At 43.1% G+C, this 21,227-nt stretch overlaps 1 protein-coding gene and 1 pseudogene across 5 annotated transcripts in view; one reads left to right on the top strand and one right to left on the bottom strand.

Moving 5' to 3' along the window:
- The window catches only part of CAPN3 (calpain 3), a 41,334-nt gene that overhangs the window by 10,220 nt on the left and 9,887 nt on the right, over positions 1–21,227 (bottom strand). For 2 of the 5 annotated variants that reach the window (XM_016144926.2, XM_016144925.2), the window contains exons 2-12: positions 12,229–12,298; positions 10,608–10,726; positions 8,932–9,065; positions 7,981–8,149; positions 6,987–7,130; positions 6,073–6,156; positions 5,017–5,102; positions 2,869–2,946; positions 1,927–2,087; positions 628–797; positions 282–293 (exon numbers count right to left, since the gene is read on the bottom strand). In XM_016144926.2, the coding sequence (XP_016000412.1) occupies positions 282–293; positions 628–797; positions 1,927–2,087; positions 2,869–2,946; positions 5,017–5,102; positions 6,073–6,156; positions 6,987–7,130; positions 7,981–8,149; positions 8,932–9,065; positions 10,608–10,726; positions 12,229–12,298 (1,227 nt within the window). Of the gene's footprint in view, positions 1–281; positions 294–627; positions 798–1,926; positions 2,088–2,868; positions 2,947–5,016; positions 5,103–6,072; positions 6,157–6,986; positions 7,131–7,980; positions 8,150–8,931; positions 9,066–10,607; positions 10,727–12,228; positions 12,299–19,189; positions 19,439–21,227 lie in introns of those variants that run through there. The other 3 variants (XM_016144927.2, XM_036238267.1, XM_016144928.2) reach the window with 3 other exon arrangements.
- LOC118600526 lies at positions 16,022–16,140 on the top strand (annotated as a pseudogene).

Raw genomic sequence — 21,227 nt, 5'->3', positions numbered from 1 at the left:
TGTGAATGTGTATGAATGCAAATGACTGTAAGTGTGAACGAGTGAATGTGAGTGTGTGACAGCATGTGTGACGGTGTCTGGTGGGAAGAGGAAGGGTGCGTCGTGAGGGTGGGAGTCAGGAGGTCATGCACCTGCTCTGGAGTTGAGGAACTCAGGCAAGGCCCTCTCCTATCATAGTCCTGCCCCCAAACCCTACCAGGGAGCTTCTCAATGTGCCACCGACAAACACGGGCCCCCCAGGTAATGCTGCACGCAACTGCTGGCTTCTGCCCCTTCTTTACCTCTTTGGGAACCTTGAAGAGAAATAGAAAAAGAAGTTGTTCAGATTCTGTGGATCTCAGATCCGAATGGGGATAAAGAGCTTACAGGAATTGTAGAGCAAATGCAGAAGTCTGACCCCCCATGGACCCACCTGGCCAGCCCCAACCCCACTCCACCAACCTCACCCTGGGTCTTTTCTCCACTCATTACGAATATCTAAGTGGTTCCAGCACAAGTGAGCCTGAAAACGAGTCCTGGGGGCGATCACTGAGTAAAGGGGAAGCCAGAGGACTCCTCTGGAATGCCCGAAAGCCTTCTCCCTGGGGTGTGTGTTTTCTGGGCTGAAGCTGGTCAGGGACTGCACACCTCGTAAATGGCAAAGCCGATGGTGAAGAGGTTGGCCCCGAGCTTCCGGTCTTTCCGCCGGTTCTTCTGCATCAGGGCCACCAGGAAGCTACAAATCACCTCGGAGTCGTCGGGGTCATCGTCCTCCTCCAGGAGCTTCAGACGATACTGCGGGTTGGTCCAGAAAGTGTCTGTGCCCCCCAGAAAGGAAACATGCATTCAGATCTGCCTCTTGGAGAAAGGGCAGGAAGGGAAATGAAATAGAAGGAACCTATTTATCTCCTGAATCTAGATCCTCAATAAATATGGAAGAAATGACTGAGGCATTTGTCTAATTATTTGTGGAGCAGCCTGTGTTTTCATACTGATGGAGCTGCTCTGATCGCCTGTGTGCCTTCTCCTCCCTCTTTGAACTTTCATTCTCAGTCTTTGCTGATGGTTTCACTTTTCTCACCTGTCTCTTAAATATTGTTGGTTTCTGGGATTTGGTCCTAGGCCTCTTCTCCCACCCCACCATTCTGCCCCCAGCCCCAGGCTGTCTTATCCATTTCCATTTTTTAACTTCCCCCTACAAGCTGGTGATGCTTGAGCTATAGATCCCAACCTCAATCTTGCTTTTGACTCCTTCTTCCCTTCCCTTCCTGTCTCTCTTCCATGTTTCCTTTCTTCTTTTTGTCTTTTCATCCTTTCTTCCTTCTTTCCACAAACACACGTCAAACTCTGATCATATAATCAAGTACCATTCTAGTCTGTGCATCCAATTCTCTATTACACATCTTCGCCTGGATAGTCTACAGATCCCTCAAACTTTCCATGTCCCAAACTAAACTCCCCTCCTTACAGACCCACAACCAACCCCACCAAAAACAACACCGATATTTTTCTGCTGTGTGTCTTATACTGTGACATTGATACCATCCACTGAGGCCCTCAAACTCTAGGAATCTTGAAGTCATTCTTCACTCTTCCTTCCCCACATCACCCAATATTCTCTCCCCTAAGCCCTCTTTCCCCCATCTGCTTCTCCTGACTTGGCCTAGGCTTTCATCATCTCTGGCTTGAACTCTTCTAGTAGCTGTTAACAGTCCCATTCTCAGCATTGTGAACACAGGATTGTTCTGACACAATGTCCTGTTTAAAAGTGGTTACCAACCCCTTACTGCCAACTTCCCAGCATGGCAGTTTCCTTCTCAGTAAAATAGGGAGGGTTTAAGAAGATAATGTGTGTCCGGGGGTCCATAGAAACTTGGCAAATACTAGTTAGTATTATTCTTCTGGGACCTCATTCTGCTCCCTTCCCCCATCCAGAGCAGCTCCCACCTGGAAAGTTGCGGCAGCCTCCAGCAGAGCAGCCCCTCACCCAGCGGCCCTCATTCACAGACACCGTCCAGGTCTGAAGCTTGTCAGACTCCAGGGCATCAGCTGTGAGGTTGCAGATCTCCAGCTTTGTGAAATGGTAGATGAAATCATCATATGACATCCTGAGAGGTTGAAAGAAGAGAGATGCATATGGGAGGCTGGGAAAGGTCAGACTCCAGGGCTAACACAGCGCAATAATATAGTCCAGAGGAACTTGGTAGCAGTCCCAGAAAGGACCCTGTCCTCCCTTTTTAGGGCAAACACTGTCAGTTCTGATGTATCCACCCCAAGCTATCATCTCTTCTAATGTATTCTTAATTGGAGAGCTCGGCAGCAATTCAGTTCTCCAAAAGGTTACTGTGTGACCCTCCATTGGGCCCCAGGCACCATGCTAATTATAAGACAGCGAGTTGGGGAAGGACAGGCAATTAAGCAAGCAATCTTAAGGGTGACAAATATCACAGATAAATTAATCTCAGTCCTGGATAAGACCAGGGGTCCTAAAGAAAGTTCCCTTTAAAACGAGACTTGAAGGCTGAGTGGAAATGATCTGGGTGAAGATGAGGGTGGCACTGGGTGAGCAGAGTAAGTAGAGCTCCCTAGGCTTAGAGGACAGCTCTGTGAAGTCTGGGGAACAGTTGGTTGGAGCAGTGTGCAAGGTGGAGGAGCACAGGTGAGGCAGGAGCCACATCATGCTTGCCTGGCCCCTGGCTCAGTCATCACCATGACCTGGCAGGCTCCTCCTAGAACCTCATTGTTGCTGGGCTTCCAGATGGAGGAGAACATAGCCCAGATCTCCCAAGGGCTGGAATCTGATGGCCTTTCTCTGGGAATTAAAGTTTGAGATTTCAGCTCCTTGCCCCATCCCTTACCCTTTAGGGTCCTCCTGGGTCCTGGACTCACCAGAACTCTCCATCCTCAGTGACCTGGTGCTGCAGACGGGCCTTCTCACCTTTGTCTACAAAGCTCCAGTCCTTCCAACTGGAGGGAAAATGGAGGAATTATGGAAGGAGAAGGAAAGGAAGGCCTGAAGTGGATTGGGACAAGAGGTACCAGAGAAATACAAAGAAATTCAAAGAGCAGCCCATCTCCAAATTGTAGCCCATCTCAAAATGCAAATCCGATATGATCCCCTTAGTGTAAAACTCAATAACTGCTTGCTATTAGCCTCACGACTTAGATCAAACTCCTTAAATGAGTTTATAGGGGCTGGACCTTTCTCTGGCTGAATCTTTTACTCCTCACACTTTAAAGGCTGGGAGTTGGGCTCTGGAAATAAACTGGGATTCCAATTTCATATACCAGAACTAGCTATGGAATCATGGGCAAGTTGCTTCACCTCTTTCAACTTTTGTTTTCCCAACTGCAAAAGAGAAATGATTACATATCACCTGCTCACAGGGCCGTGATGAGCAATACACGAAATAATGCATGCAAAACTTGTAGAAGATGCTTGTTATCCAATAAGTAACCAAGTTACTAAAACAAAGACCAGGCATGCGAACATCTCCTTACTCCTGCCACCCCAGGAAACAGCCTAACTTATGTTTTTAAAAGCTGGACAGTTTTATACACTCTCTCTCTTGTAAAGGCAGGGAATGAAGCACATTTGTGTTTCAGGCATGCTGAGGAGGATGAAACTAAACTGGGTTGTCTGGGGAAGGGTATGGGATTGAGGAAGTACTTAGAGTCAGAGAATGCTGGAAGGGAAATGAAAATTCTTGAGACCAGAAGGCGGGACACAGTGGGGGAGGCAAGTCTCCTTAAATGACCCAGGGCTGGGCCCCACCTGTCAGCAGTCCCTGCAATGGAGGCATTGGCAGGAAGTGGGTTAAAGCTAGACCCCAAGTTCTGAGGCCGGAGAACACAGTGATGGGCCCTGTGGGTGACGTGGGCTTTTAGAGTAGACAGATGATGGGGTACCAAGGTCCCAGAGCAAAGAGCCCAGTTCAAATGGTGCTCCTTCCAGGCAACTTTTTTCTACATTCTTGTTCCTGCCCCCAAACTAGGAGTGGGGATCCTTCTTTGTGACCCTTACCTGGCATTTATCTCAATTATTATTAGTGTGTGTTTGTCCAATCCATTGGAACTTAAAGTTAACAGGGGCAGGGCCTGTGTCTTTGTTCATTTCTGAGTCCCCAGACTGTACCATGGGACCTGGCACACACTCAGCACTAAGAAAGTAAGGATTTGTTACACGGTTAAGTGAAGGCAAAAACAGTAAGGAAACAAGGACCAGCACTTATCACGGTCTCTTGAGGGGACGCTGCCTGCTTACAGAATGTCCCCAGTGCTTAGACCTGTGTCTGCTCTTCAGCAGGTGCTCTATAAATGCATGCTAAGTGAATGAATGGCTGAATGAACCAGTAAACACAGTGCCCCGGATGAGAGGTATATTGAGGTAAGCGCAGGGACTTAAGGGCACACACAACCTGCGTGTGGTCCTTCTCAGAGACCGAGTCCTGTTCTCCCCTCTTGGAAATAACAGGGGAGCTCATGGGGCTGCCCTTCATTTAGTAAGGAACTGGTGATTGGGGTGTCACCATAAAGGCTTTGTAAATGTCCTGGGGCTTTCACCATAACCTCTCCATGTTTGTTATTTTTGCTGCCCCCAGGCTATTGTTCTCAATGATAAGCAGTAAAGTTCTCTCACAAGGGCTGTGCACCTTTTTATGGGAGCAGTGAGAGAGAGGACATCTTAGCACTGGCTAAGCTCTCGTCAGACGTGATCACATTTTCCCCTCCTAACAGCCCCCAAGGAAAGTGCTAATATATCCCCATTTTATTCCCATTTTACAGATAAGGCAACTGGGACTCTGAGAAGGGAAATCACTTGTCTAGTCCAGACCCTTGCATTAAGAATCCCCTCCTACCTAGCCCATGTTTTCTAGAATCATTCTATTCTGCTAATGACCATCAGCAAGCTCTCTGGCTCCCAGACTCCCCTGGCACCCATACCTCCTCTTCTCTGTGGATCATTGATTTTGAGGGTACTCTTGTGGCTTTGTACCCAACCCAGCCTTACCCCAGGCCCCGTTGGCCCTCACCTACCCATCACTCCAGGAGCCATTCCACTCCACCTGGCCCCAAGGGTTCCGCAGCCGTACCAGCTTCACTTTCTCATTCTTGAACTGGGTCTTGAACAAAGAGAAAAAGCTCTAACTCTTTGGGGGCCTTTCTAGAAATGGGGGGGGGGGGACGGGTATCTTTTGTCTTGCCCTGAGGACTGGGAGTGGGGTGAGGAGAAAATCCCATACAAGGGAGCTGTTTTGTCTGGCTTTAGTCAAGGAGACTGATCAAAGTTCCCTGTGGAATGGCATGGTGAGAGGTCAGAACCTGAAGACTCAGGGCTTGGCCATTGCCTCACCATCTTTCAGAAGCGATTTTCCCAGCGAACATAAAGCCATTCTGAGTGTTCAGGAAGAAGGCAGGGCATATACTATAGGACCCTGCTGGCACTTTATGTGTCTGTGTAAATTAGGAAAAATGACCCTTCTGCCTGAGCAACTAGAGACAAATGTTTCCTCCAGATGGACCAATCAGAATAAGGTGTCCCATGCTTGCTTCAGCAGCACATATACTAAAAATTGGAACAATACAGAGAAGGTTAGAAAAAGGTGCCCCTTCTTCCAGTCTGCTGTGTGGGCTGCTCCAGATGACTGCTCGTCTCTACCCATCCCTGTGTACTGGGCATGACCTGCCCAAATATGCACAAGGGATGTGATAAGATTCCTGTCTCTGACATGACCTATCGAAGGTCAGATGTCCCAGGAGCAAAGCACAGTTCCTGTTTGACCATGAGAGAAAAGGAAGCAAGAGAGCCCATGAAATCAACTTCATAAAACCAAAGTGGTTTCTATTTGTTCCTTGGAAATGTTGGGGGAAATTATCATCTTTAGCACTAAAAACAAAGATAAACTGAGTACCATCTGGTGGCACGATCTACTACTCCCAATGGTCCCCTCCGACCCCAGGCATTTGGCCTGAACCTTGAGCAGACTGCGTGATAGGAGGCAAGCTCTGCAGATGTAAAGGGACACAGAAATCTAAGTCCTGACTTTGGGAGCTTAACCCAAGTCTCGTCTCACCAAGTCCTGTTAGGCTCACCTCCTCCAGCCCAGTGACCGAGTAGGCATGGCCTTTGACTAGCCCACAAGCCATTCTTGTCTCATACTGAACTGGAACAATTGTCTGTGGAACAAAAACCAAATAGCCTGTCAGGGGTTGGGAAACAAAAGTTCTATAGCCCAAGACACAGTTCAGACTAGTTCACTTTCTGGGTTCTTTGAGAACAAGAACTCCTCCATGCCCTGAAAGTGTACCTCCTGGCCATGAGAATACCCTCAATATTACAGGAGACACATTAAGAATATAAAACTTACTGGAAAAAAGTATGTTGCAAAAAAGATACATACATATGACAACATTTTAAAAATAAACATTTAGATGATGTATGTATAGAAAAATCCTGGAAAGACATATACTTAAGGTTAATTAAGAGTTATTACTTTTAGATGGGGTTAATTTAGACAGGTTAATGTTTTTTCTGCTTTGCCATATGGCTCAGTATTCTTCAGTGAGCACGTTATTATTTCTGAAAGTACTAGAATATAAGCTTTATATTGAGACTTCACTTTAGTGAACAAAGAGGAAAGATTTTCTTCATTTGCTAGAAGAGTGCCTGGTGCCTCCTGGGAGCTCAATAAATGTGTTAGAAGAGAAGAAATATTTCAAAATAAAGGAAGTATCTCATATTTCTTCCTGTTGATTTATTATCAGAGAAACTGCCTAGACCATGGAGTATGAAGGAACTCCCACAGAGATTCCCTCCGAATGCTGTCTCTCCCGCCTTCTTCGGGAGCCTTGGAATGGGTAAGTCATCACAACTCAGACCCTTGGAAGGCCCCAGGTTGGGGGGTCTGTGTGTAAGGCACTGGCTACTGAGGGGACCGTGACACCAGCAGGGCCGCGTCATGCAGGTCAGAGGGATGGTCATTCCTGGCAATTGGAGGCATACACACCCGGGTCGGTCTGTCATCTGAGCCTGTGGGGATGAGGTCTGAGTCCCTGAGCAGCGAGTTATCCATATTCCTCACCATCCGTGCAATCAACTCCCCCATATTCAGCCCAGAAGGAGAGGTTCCATAGGTCATGTTTGTGCCATCCTGAGGCCCAACGGGGAGGGCAGGGGTTAGTCCAGGAAAGGGAGAGAGAGCAAACAAAAGAGGGAGATAAAAAGGGAAGGAGATGGAAGGGAGAGGACAGACAAAGAAAAAGAGGAGATATAAAAGAGAATGAATGGAGAAAAGTTACAGAAAAGTGACATAGGAAGATGTTCATATATGAGTGTGTTATTCTAGCTAGTCTTTCCAAGCTTTCCTATCCATTGGGAGTACTGAGAGAAAAAGGAACAGGAATTTAGCTCAGGCCCCTTGCTCAGCCATTGAAAGCACTAAGATTGTTATATACTGTGCAGTGTATAACAGGACAGGTGTGTCTCTGAAACTCAGGAGACTTGGCCAAGTCTGCCATCTTCTCATCCTTGTCTCTTGTCTCAGTTTAAACCAATTTTGTTGCACTGAGAGGGTAACTGTAGGGTGAGCTTCTCCTGCAAAGCCCCATGTGTCAAGTGAGAGATGCAATCAAAGTTCAATGACTAAGAGGCTTTCTTAGGGCATTGATGGGCTCAGGTTCATAGCCAAGTATGGGGCCAGCTTAAGGAGGCTTCCTGGGACTGAGCAGTTCTAGCCATAGAGGCCTTCACTGACACAGGCCTCTGGACCTATTTCCAGTATTCCAGGGCTTAGAATGTCCTTGCTCATTCTCTTTATTGAAAATCTCCGGGAACTCTTCTCCCTTGAGAAATTCCCAATTTTCAATGTTGAGAGCCAGTTCCTACTTCCTAAAACAAAACATTTACCCTGTCCCAGATGAGAACCCTATGCTGCTCTTCATTGAGTAAGTCTTCCTGATATTTGGCTGTTCTCTACCCTGCACCCTATTCCCGAGACTTACATCGATGGAGCAGCCCATGAGGGAGCCTCTCTCGATTGCTTTCTTCATGATCTTGTACATGTCTTTGGGAGCATCCTTGATCTCAAAAAACTCCGTCACTCCTCCTGTGAAGTCCTCCATGGCCTCTGTAGTGTTCCCACCTTTCAGAGCTTCATAGGAACCATGGAGCCTTGAAGAGAGGATGAAGACCAATCTGAGGTCACACGGTTCCAGGAAACATGACCCGGGTGCTACCATTGCCACCAGAACTTTACTCTTGGGTCCTGTGATGTTCTCCCATCCAATTCTCCAACAACCCTGTAAGCTAATGGATAGGTACTATGATTCCCTTTCTTCACAATGGAAAAACTCAGCTCTAGAGGCAAAGTGACTCACCCAAGGCCACTGAGCCAGAGCACTGGGACTGGAGCCTAGCTATTACCACTTCCTGATAGTTCTCTTGTCATTACACCCTAAACTCTGATAGGGCTCCATTAAAGCCATCAGTAGCTGGGGTAAGGCTTCTAAGTTGAGAGACCATATAGCTTTATTCATATACTATAAGCTCACAAGTTTGAGCCAAGCAAGACCCTGGGATTTGAGCTCCAGAAATATAATGCTAAGATCCAGAACTTGTAATGCCACCATGAAGACAGAATTACAGAGCTCGCTATGGGAAGCTAAAGCTAAAGATTTCTTACATGTGTCTTCATTTCTATTTTTAGTTAGAGCTGTTGCTGCCTGGACTTGATCTTCTCTGATATTGGGTCACAGTTGAACACACACACACACACACACACACACACACACACAAGTGCGTGCACACACACACACACACACACACACAAAGCACACACATCTGCATATGTGCACACAGACAAATGCCCCCTCTCATGAGTGAGACCTCAACTAGATTTTGTAGCACAGCTCCTCATTTCCAGACCTGCCTCACTTTTGAAAGTGTCGCCTTACTTAGCATAAGCCTTCTCCAGCAGAGCACTCCAGAACTCATTGCGGTGATTGGATTTGGTGAAAACCAGTTGATTGTTGTAAGTTGGCAGGCAGTCGTCAATAACCACGTCCACCCAGTCTCCATAGCGCCAGAACTGCACAGAAGCATCAAGCACAGAGTTACGTCCTCAGAACACCATTGGGAAATGCGTCCCTACCCCACATTTCTTAGAGGTCTCTTTGATCCCAAAGCAGTCCTATTTCCTCAGCTCTACATCTTGGTGCTTGTTCATACTGTTCTAGGTTTGGGATGTATAAATCATTGTCTAACTGGACTGTGAGCTCCTTGAGGGCAGGAAGTGAGTTATGAACCATTTCATCTTTTCCAAAGAGTCCAGTCCAGTAATGGGGATGGTAGGTACTCTGTGACTATCGAAGGAGTTGGAATTTTCATTCTCCAGCTCAGTAAGTCTAGGGTGGGGCCCAGGTATCAGTATTTTTAGGTATCTCAGCTGATTCTAATGCGCAGTTAGGGTTAAGAACTAATGATCTAGGTGAAAGTGAGGTATCGATTTATATATTTCTTAATGACAAAGGTAGAAATTGCTGCTGAAGAAGGATTGACATGGAAGAGAAAGTGGCCACAACATAATCTGACTGTAGCAAGTATGTTGTGCAATAATTGCAGTTTCGAATGTTGTTCTTTTATGAACAACTCAGTTTCAGCTGAAAAAAAAAAAAAAGCCAAATGTTGCTTAGTTTCCTTCTAATGACATTTTCCCCCTTATTGGCGATAAGACAAAAAATCTGTCTGGACTTTGTCCCTTTAGATATCAGGCTCCTTAAATGTCAGAGGGAGAAACTAGCAGCTCGATGGCACAGGGGAGAAACAAAATTCAAGGCCTGGCTGCCTTGGCCATACTCGGATGGCAGGAGGATGCTGATCCTGAACCTGAAGAGAAGACCTCTCTGAGGCCTTCAGTCCTGAGGTACAGGATCGGCAGGTACGATTGATGATTTGATCAGTCCCAGGACATTAGAGCCTTCAGGGCTGGAGACAGATGGATGCCTCAGAACACTGGGATCTGCTAGGTCCCCCACATGTGGAACTCACTCAGTTCTGGGCTATCACCAGGATTTGGTTCAATGCCAGGACAATTCGAATCCAGAATATGTCCAATGGCTAAATTGATTCTGGAACAAAGTTTCATTTCTGGGCCAACCCAGAAACCTGGTCTCCAGATGAACCAGACTTTTCTTCCAGAGCCTAGAAGAGGTGAATGATAAACTTGGTATAGACCTGCCTTAAAGGGAAACAAGTAAACAGGAACCATAGTTGTGGACAACGTTTCCTTCACAATCTAAAGGGCCCTACGGATCCCCAGTGAAAATATCTCAGGAATCTACTTGAGAAGGGCTGCAGGTAATAACAGCAGCCAACTAGCTGGAGAAGCAAAAACAGACCCACAGGCCAGTACACAGAATGTCTTCCTGCCTTTCTGGGGCACAACAGAGGGTGTGTGTGTGGGAGCAGAGATAAATAACTGCTTGAGGCCTTAATGGGATCACTGGCCACAGCTATGGCTGGGAGGCTGTGTAGAACCTTTCCTGGAGCTGCTGAGAAGAAGTCAAAGCTGGGGACACCAGTGGTGAGTGAATGGCAGCTGGCCCTCTTAACTACACTCCAATGATCTCACCTGGAAGTGGAAGATCCCCGCGTAGTTTTCTGTGAAACTCTGATCATGGGGTATGACTCGGAAAAGCAGGTGTTCATTTAGGGTCAGGCACGCAATGGCTGCGAGAAACCAGCAGTCCCCTGCAGGCAAGCATGTGGCACATGTCACAGGAGGAGCCTGTACCTCCAGGGAAGAAAGAGACCCAATCCCATCGGTCTGCTCCACTTCTTTGAAGAACAAAGTTCAAGTGGTATTCATTGTCCTACTTCCAGATCTGACCTTACAGAGGTGTCAATCGGGGAGGGAGTCTGACAGCAACCCCTTGACAATGTGATCAACAGGGTAACTTACACCCCACGACTAATTTTCCTAAAGGCTATAGGCAATTCCTCCATCTGCAATGTAAGCTCACTTTCTTTTCGGACCTCAGTGGAGACAGAGCAGTAGGTCAGAACTTGGTCAGTCTTCCTAACATCTGTAGGAAATCCGCCCTGCCCATGTTTTTGCAATGTGAGTCCATTTCCCCTTCCGACCTCAGTTGAGACTGAGCATCTGAGACCCATTAGTCAAGTGGGTTTGTATTATAAGGAAAGCCAGTTAGGTGGCTGCCCTGGAAACAGTCTATAAGACATTGCTGGTAATGGAATGAGATGGGGACATTTTCTTATTCCTTGAACTTTCTTTCTAGCAGAGTACTGTATGTAGTGTGTGTGCATGAATGAGTGTGTGAATGCCCAAGGGGCACACTTGGTACACTGACAGTTACAGAACTGCCTTATAAGAAGGATAAGTTCAGTATGTAGGCTTTTATTTTGCTCTGTGGGATGTGATAGCAACTTTGAGACTGCAGAGGGAGGCTGAGAGGTCCCCTGGACCCCAATGAAGCAGCCAGCCTTTTCTTTGAAACAGTGTATTGGTAAAAAGGGTGATTACTAGCTTGCCAGGCTCTCCTTCTGGGACCAAATTAGTCAAATTCCTTTCATTTGGTTTCTGACCTTTACCCTCAAATTTTTAATTATGTGTGTCTCTCCAATTTTACTTCATAGAGCTTTCCTGCAGTCCACACCAAAGATAATACTTCCTGAACAAGAGGCTACGAAAGAGGAAGATCTAATGGAACAGCCAAGGTAACTAACCAGACAGTAAATTGCATGCTCATCCACATGGCAAATGTCCTCTTTGTTGAAAGACTCCTTTACTATAGAGCTACTCTGGGGCAATTTAAACACGAGTTCGAGTTACAAGCACCCTTTTTGGTAATGCATTTTGTGTGTGTATATAGATTCTATGTGCCCAAGGGACATTCTTGGTACACGATTTCAGAGCTGCCTTTTAAGAAAGATGGGAACAGTCAAAAGCAGGGCTGAGTGGGGTGCATAAGTGCCCTTGAGACTCTGGAGGGGAGGCCCTGGAATGAGGCCTACGTCCTGTTGAAACAGGGAAAAGAACTAATGAGAAATGTGGGAGGAACAGTAATTGAATGAACCAATCACCAGCACATAAAGTAATCTTATAAAAACCTCCTCCCAAAAATTCATTAAAAGCAAAAACAGATTATTGTCCCTTTACTTCCTGTAAAGGGTTCACACTTTTTAATCACCTCTGATTGTTTGACTAAATATGACCCAATGGAGTTTCCTACCTAAATCTCCTTGACAGATGTCAGTTCTATTGGCTCCACCAATGATAAATCTGGGATTCTCGCAAATTTCCTGTGAAAGAAAAAGGAAAGAATAACAGCATTCACAGCTATTATTTATTGAGGTCTGTTATGTAGTACTGACCTACAGTATCAGGAGTTTTACATACACCACTCATGTAAACCTCAAAAAACATCCTGTGAATTGGACACTATCATTCTTATTTTGTCAGATGAGAAAACCAGGTTCAGAGATTTTAAAAAACTTGTCCAAGGACACACAGCCGGTAAGTGGTAGAGGCCAGAGCATGCCCCTTTATCCTGGTGTTTCACATTGCTCGCTCACACTGACGTGCTGTCTTATTAAGGATGCACTCTGAGAGGGCAGTACTATTACTGTCACAGCTTTGGCAAAGGAACAACAGAAAGTATGGCTCTTGTTTAGTTTTCTATGACAGGAAAAGAGGTGCAGGAGAGAAAATAAGGATCTTTCTCTCTAAGACGTGATAACAGATATTTAGAGTTAGCAATATGTCCCAGGGTCCACAGGACTTGAGAGCTAAGGAGAGCAGAGAGCAAATTTTGGGCGGGCCTCGCAGGCATCCCCATCTGCTGGCAAGTGCATTTCTTTAAGTTAACCCAATATGGCACCCCTAACCTGGCAGTTAAGTGAAGCCTGACAGAGGCCAACAGAGAGTGCTTTTGTTTTTGTTTGGATGTGTCTTATGCTTTGTTTTATAACTTTTAAAAATTTGAAATAATTATAGCTTCTGTGTTGGTGTTAATACAGTTCTTCACAGCTTCAAGAAGCCTTGTGATATAGCCCTCTCTCCTTCCCCCACTCCCAATCTCCCCATTCCTCTCTCTATCAAAACAACTCAGCACATCCAAGTGGGCTGAAGCTCCCTGTATGCAGGAATCTGTCCCTTCTGCTAGAAGGAAAGTCTTGCTGAAAGCATACCATACACACCTCCTATCTGAAACTCTAACTGCAATGGAAGAATAAACGCCAACCAAGAATTTTTTAAAAGGTTACCTATCTACAGGAAGAGGAAGGGAATAAGGTGATGGGAATACAGATAGAAGTAAAACTCTGAAAAGAACCGAAAGTAGCTTTTACTTAGGAATCATGTAAATTTTTACAGAATTAAAAGCCAAAATTAAAGATAATTTTAAAAAGCAATCTGTAACAGCTAAAAGCAATTTGAAACAAAGGAACTTAGCTGCATATCAAGTTGCTGGCATGAGTATACATATAAAAAGAGTGAGTTCGAGTGACTTAAAATATAACATTTTGGCTGTTTGTCCAAAACTTTAACATGTATACTGTAGGATAAAGTAAATAAGAATTTATGTTAATGTCATTGGGAACCAAGATTTTTTTTTAGTGTAAAAGAAAATATGTAAAATTATTTAATTGAATAACAAGTAATAACCCTGCAGTATTGAAGTTGAAATGGATATATAACTCATGATTTATGTTTGTCTTTCTAAATTATTTCCTATCTCTCTGCACTAAAAACAAAACACAACAAATCAAAAAAACAAACAAACAAACAAACAAACTAATAGCAATAACAATCTGGTAGTAAAGAGAAAGTCAACATTAGGATTGTGGTCTTTAGAAATCATTTCCCAATAATAACATGTAAAACTCATTTTTCCAAATAAGAGTTCCTTCTTTAAAAAAAAAAAAACAAAGAAGCCAATTAAGGTATAGCAGACATATATATATATTTTTTGTCTCCCCGGTGTTTTTGCCTTCTCAGAATACATTCTCCTTCCTCCTGAGATTATACTTCAATTTTCCACTGGGAAGCAACCCCCTGTCAGCCCATGTCGTTCCAATGGGCTTCTGCCTCACCAAGCTCCAGATGTATAGTTGGGGCAATTAAAAGTGAGAGTGACTGGTTCAGAATAAGCACATGACCAAATCTGGGCCAATAAGATATGGGTCAAGACTTATAACTATTGAGAAAAAAACCCAAAACATCCTTCTACCAGAGTTGCTAAGCTGGTCAGCCTGAAGCCGCTGGTGGCAACTTTGCCCCATCGTGAAACTGGCTTACTTGAGATTAAAGTCAACTCAGAGGAAACAGATGGGGGAGTAAAGGAGTAAGGAAGGAGGAAATAGGTAGATGATAGATAGATAGATAGATAGATAGATAGATAGATAGATAGATAGATGATAGACAGATAATATTAGGGACTGTGTCTTGATGACATGGGTTGAGGGCTGTATTCAGTGTCTAGATCCAACATCGCCCTTAAACATTCAAGTTACATGTGATATTTTGGTTTAAATTAGTTTGAGTTGGGCCTCTGTTACTTGCCAGCTGAAACACTTGACTACTTTATGTTCTTGCCCTGTTATAAGGAATACATTATAGAGTGACTCAGATACTGGAATTTTAGCTACATTTTTTAGCTATTACAGGTGTAGCTTCCTCCCCTTGGTCTATAAGTTTAAAAGCACTCCTCATTCTCCCATCCTCCCACCAATTCCAGGGTTGACTACTTGGCATGACAGAAGCAACTATACTGATATCTGTTGTGTTTAGTAGTCCAGGTTTTTGAAGGGAGTTTCATTTTTTTGACCTTAGCAGATATTCCCCAATATGCCACATTTACCTTCAACACTACTTCAGTTAAATTCACCAAACATTAATTGAGCTCTATGTATGTACAGAACTAAGGGAATTAAGGATACAATAAAAATGGGAAATTATCCTTGCCTGCCGTCCAGGAAACCCATGGGCTAATGACACTCAATTGTTTGTCTTCATAAAAGATGTCTGTTTGGTGAGGGTCAGCTACTAAACTTGTTGAAGGTTAATTCATAAAAAAATCTCTGATTTTCTCAGATACTTCTCCCTACAACCTACTTCTTCCTCTCTCTCTCTTTACTTATAAACAAACAAAAATATCCCCTAGAATGTCCAGACCTGGTTATGTTGGCCCCTAAGCAACTAAGGGACCTCTAGCTGCACCTTTGGCTATAATCTAGCCTGGGTACTACATCTGTCAGTGATGGATTCCCAGAAATGAGCAACAGATGACCATTTCCTCAGTTCTTGAGTATTGTGGTTTACGTAGTATTGCCAAACATTTTTTTTTTTTTGTATACCTCTATCAATGCTTACCCTAGGTAAGTATTCTTATTGGTTTTAAATTGTGTTAGTGTATATATTATACAACATAATGTGCATTATAAAACAAACAAAATGTACATTTAAAAGGATGGGCTATAAGAGATATATGTATATATAGGGTACTTCTGGCCAAAAACTTTCCAATATTAATGACAGTTATAAAACCACAGATCCAAGTAGCTCAAAGCATATCAAACAGAGTAAACACCAGTAAAACAAAACAAAGCAAAACTACCTTAGGGATATCATATTCAAACTGCAGATAATCAAAGACAAAGAAAAAAATTTCAAAAGAAGAGGGAAAAAATATCCTTTGTATAGCAGAACAAATATGAGAATTCCAGCAGATGTCTCTTCAGAAACCATACAAGCAAGGAAGATTAGAATGAAATATTTAAATTGATAAAAGAAAAACCCACCAACCTAGAATTCTATATGCAGAGCAATTGTCTTTCAAACTGAAGGAGAAATAAACTCTCAGACAAGTAAAACCAGAAGAACTTCATTGCCAGCAGACATGCCTTACAAGAAATGTTAAAAGAAGTTCTTTGAGGAGAAGGAAAATAATACAGGTCAGAAACCTGGACCTATATAAAGAAAGGAAGAGCATCAGAGAAGGAATAAATACAGGTAAAAGAAAACTTTTTTATGGCCATGCCACCCTGAACAAGCCAGATCCCAACTGATCTTGGAAGCTAAGCAGAGTTGGGCCTAGTTGGTACTTGGATGGGAGACCACCCAGGAAGACCAGGTGCTATAGGCTTAAAACAAACAAACAAACAAACAAACTTTTTTTTTTATTCTTAATCTAAAGGTAACTTTGTTTAAAGTAATAATAATAACAACAATGTGTTGAGTAATTATAGCACATAGATAAGTGAAATAAATGACAGTAACATCATCAGGGAAGGAAGGGAAGAATGGGAATTTTTTATTATCAGGTACTATACTACATATATAATTGTATAGTGTTATTTGAAAGTGGAATTAGATTAGTTGTAAATGTATATTGGAAACTTTAGCATAACCATTAACTTTTTTTTAAAAAAAGTATAATCGATTTACTTAAGAGAGGAGATAAAATGGATCATATCGAATACTCAATTAAAACCAGAGAAGTCAGGAAAGGGGAGAGGGGAGAAACAAAGAACAATTGTAACAACTAGAAAATAGTTACAAACATGGTAGATATTAATCCAACTATATCATAATTACTTGAAAATGAATGGTCTAAATGTAGCAACTAAAAGAGATGTTATGAGATCCAACTATATGTTGTCTATAAGAAACTTATTTTAAATACAGACTTGGATAGCTAGAGGAGGATATACTGTACTAACACTAATCAAAAGAAAGTTCGAGTATTAATTTCAGACAAAGCAGACTTCATAACAAGGAAAATGATCAGAGATAAAGAGATATATACTATATAATGATAAAGGAGTTATTTCTCCCAGAAAACATAACAATTCTAAATTTGGATACACCTAACAACAAAATATTAAAAGACAGGAGGCAAAAAGTGATATAACTAAAAAGAGAACTAGACAAATCTAGTATTATACTTGGATACTTTTGATAATTATAGATCAAGTAGGAAGAAAATCAGTAAGGATAGAGTTGACCTGAATAGCACCATCAATCAACTTGATCTAATTGACCTTTATGGAATACTCCCTTCAACAATAGCAGAATTAACAGTCTTCTCAGGATCACATAAAAGAATCACTAAGATAGACCACTTCTGGGCCAGAAAACACACATCAACAAATTTAAAAGAATAGAAATCATACAAAGTATGTTCTCAGACCACAGTGGAATGAACCTAGAAATCAATAAAAATAAGATAATGGGAAAATCTCAGACTATGTGGAAGTTAAACAACAACATACTTCTAAATGACACACAGATCAAAGAAGAAGTTTTGAGATATTCCTTTGTCTATCAGCTGAGAGGGACAATGACAATGATACCCTGGTGGCGATGAGCACACTTAGCACTCTGATCTTGGTTTCTAATACTATTTTCCAATAAAAAAATATCAGGGCTCCAAGGGGAGATGTTTGATCCTAAGACTGGGGCGGGAAATATACAAGATGAGCCTGGAGTATCTTGTAGTGTCAGAAAACAAGGAAGTGCTCAAAGGGGAAAAAAAACCCACCCCACAACAATAAGGATATGTCAGAGAGACAGGAACTCCCAATGACTGAAGCTGAAAAAAATCTGAGCAACAAAAAAGTAGTATTAGATTATGATACAAAGTACAAAATAAAATATCCATGAGTCTACATTGAAATAAGTGATTGAATAAATAAATAAATAAATGAAGAGAATCGAAAAAGCTCCCATGCAGAATTCTCAAAATTTTATGTAGATACTCTGCCCTCAGGGAGGTAAAGCATAACTCTCACTCCTTAAGCGTGGGCTTATGTTTAGTGACTTGCTTCCAATGATTACCATATGGAAAAGGGGATAAAAGTAACTTCACAGTAAGGAAAACTGACAAACACTACTTGAGCTAGTTACCAGGTTCAACAATGATAAGACATGTTCATAGTCTATACCCTTGAAACACAATGTAATAAAAATGTCACTTTATCTCTGTGGTCTTCCTCCCCAACACCCATAAATTCAGTCTAATCAGGAGAAAAACAGCAGAAAAGTGCCAGTTGAGGAATACTATACAAAATACCTGACCAGCACTCAAAATTGTCAAGGTCATCAAAAACAAGGAAAGTCTGAGAAACTGTCACAGCCAAGAGAGGATAAGGAGACATTACTACTAAACACAATGTCATACCCTAGGTGGAATCTTGGAACAGAAAAAGGATATTAGCTAAAAACTAAGGAAATCTGAATAAAGTATGAACTTACTTCAGGTAATAATAATGTATCAATTTTGGTTAATTAATTGTAGCAAGTGCACCAGAATAATGAAAGATACTAATAATAGGGAAAACTGGGGACAAGGTACGCAGCTGCACAATATTTCTGTATATCTAAAACAGTTCTAAATTTGGACATTTATTTGATAAACAGATAGAACTGGTTCAAATATTTTTCATACACTCCAATGCATCGGCTTGCAGACCCGCTGGGTTGCACACACTCAGCCTTGGAGCCCATTGATTTAGACAGTTCCTCGCCGGCAGCGGACCCTTTTGGGGTTATAAGTTCCCCCACACGGGGCGAAGGGCCTGGTCCTGCACACCCCAAGGTTTTTGACCAATTCAGCTGAAACAAATGGGCTCCTCAGTAGCACAGTTGGGAATCCTTGAGCAGCACACTGCTTCACCCTGTAAGGAGTATGGCTGGTCATTAGGGACCTTTCTGTTCAAACAGAAGTGACATGTCACTAATGAGGCAGCCTTAGGTGAAAGGTTAAGAAGGTAAATAAGTCTCCAGCCTCCTGCAGCCCCTTATTTTTTAACTATTCATTGCCTTCCATAGAACCCTCCTTGAAACTCTGGGCCTTAGTCCTCTTAAAACCCCATTTTCCCACCCCCAGAATACCTGCTCTCAAGAAGGGACATGATAATTAATTATCCCTACTATTTTACTATAAATTTAAGTCAGTGCATTAGCTCTCTTAAAAATATTTACAGCCTCAGGGACCTATAAAATATCATAATCATCTCTAGTTCAGGAATAGAAAATAACATCTCTAGTCTGAAGAGAAAGCAGGTAGGTATTTTGAGGGCACATGGGTAGGAGAACCGTGGTAAGCCACTTGCTCAGAGTGGGCCTCAGGCTCTGGACCACTTGACCTCCTATCCCCAGGAGCTGTCCCCTCGGCCACCTCCCATCCCTACCTTTGGCCTTTTCCACGTGATGGCCTTCATCTTGGTTTTCTGGATCAGCTCATGGGAGCCTAGGGCCTGAACACCGGCTGGGAATACACGGTCTTCAAAGAGGCACTTCTGAGCCAGGCACCGTTGTTTGAGAATCACAAAATCCTGCCCCTCAAACTTGAGGGGCTGTGTGACTGTGCCCTCTCCATTTCTCCTGTCCCTCTCCCGGATTACGCGGTCACAGAAGAATCCTGGCAGCATGTAGGGCATGGTGACTGCTCAGGGAATGGAGCAGGACCTTCACTGCGGCCTCTCTCCCCCTGTGCCCTCAGTCCAGGCCTAATCCTCTCTTGAATGGGCCAGAGCCTATATAGCTCCTCCACCCTCAGCAGCGCGATGCAAATGAACACAGCTGAGAGAGAGAGGCCGTGGTCAGAGTCAGCAGCTTTGGCTGGAGGCCCCTGAGCCCACAGTCAAGGGGCAGCACCATATCAGTCAGAGAGGGAGCCAGCGACGGGAGCGAGAGAGCCAGGGACAGCCCTAGGATAGGCCACAATGGCCTGTAGACCTTTAGGGTACCTCCATCAGCCTTGCTGGGATTCTTGCTTTAAAAAGAGAAAATATAGTTACAGCGAGGCTTACCCTGCCTCAGCAAAAGGCATTCATGCCTTTGACACTGGCGGCCAATGGGATATAGCATGGGGCCTTCGAAACATGCTGTATACACTAATCCTATACAGGCTGCTGAATGCATAGAAGGAATCTGCTCTAAGCCATTGTCTGAGGTTAATGAAGCCTTCATTCTCCTGATGTCCCTGCCCCATCCCCCCAAAGACCTTGGCTAGCCATTTAGGGACTCTAATCTGTGAGAGGGACCCAGAGGGTAGGTGACTCAACCTCAAATGACAGTCCCCAGAGAGTGGGCCCCAGTGGCAGTGAACAGTGGGCCCACGTCCTGCAAATTCAGAACCTATGAGGCAGAGAATGTGGTGGCTAAGGAAGGAGGATAATTGCATGTCAGAATTATATTCATAAGAAAGCTCAACTTTTTCACCGTGCTTAAATGGGCAACTCTAACGTGAGAGCACGGAGCTGATACAGGTGGAAACTCAGTTCTGGCCGCCTGCCCACTAAGAGGATCTTGTCTCGCCATGCACTTGTTGACTCCTGTTGGCCTTCATCTATTCTGTGCTTCTCGAAGTGTGGACTTTGGACTACCTGCATCAGAATCACCTGGGAGGACAGTTTAAAATGCAGATTCCCGGACGCCATCTCAGACCTAAGGATTCAAATACTCTTGGTAGGATCTGAGACTCTGCAATTTAAATAAGCACACCATGAGATTTTTATGTCCACTAGAGTCTGAAACAATGGTTTTAGCATTATAAGGTACTATAATACCTCAAAATAATTTGTGAGGTTAGTTCTTTTAAAAACATATTTTATTGGCCTTTTGAGCCACATTTCTCTTGCTCAGGACTGCTTCCACATCTGGAAGTGTACTTTCCCTTCTAATAAAGCTTTTCTTTTCTACTGTAAAAAAAATTATTTTTACTCAATTTATACATGAACAAAGTTGAAAAAAAAATCAAACAACTCACAAGGTACATAGAAGGAGAGCAATCTCTTGCCTTGCGAATCCCTCTCCTCAGGGGCAGCCAGTTTCAATTCTTTTAGCGCGTTCTTCTGATATTTACTGCTACATTTCTAAATAATGTACTTATTACTTTTTAATTTATTATTTTTAGAAAGTATCAGTAGGGTTCCTATTTTGGTGAATGAGACTGAGACTTCTTACATTATGCTCTGCTTGCCATCTTCCCAAAATAGTTATGTCATAATTTTGATAAAATTAAAATTCAGTATTTACTTTAGTATGGTTAGGTAAATATTGTTCACTTCTTAGCTAGGTAGTATTCTGTGTTACATTTCCTTTCTGTATAAATGTTTCCTTTCTCTTATTCTTTATAATTCTCTTATGTTCTCTGTATCTATCATTGCTTTCTCCCAGCAATGGTTTTCCAAAAACTTAAATTTATCAGATAACCTAGCTGTTCCA

The sequence above is a fragment of the Rousettus aegyptiacus genome, unplaced genomic scaffold (genome assembly GCF_014176215.1).
Source record: "Rousettus aegyptiacus isolate mRouAeg1 unplaced genomic scaffold, mRouAeg1.p scaffold_m13_p_3, whole genome shotgun sequence".
Classification (NCBI taxonomy): domain Eukaryota; kingdom Metazoa; phylum Chordata; class Mammalia; order Chiroptera; family Pteropodidae; genus Rousettus; species Rousettus aegyptiacus.
This window is presented reverse-complemented; position numbering and strand designations above follow the sequence as displayed.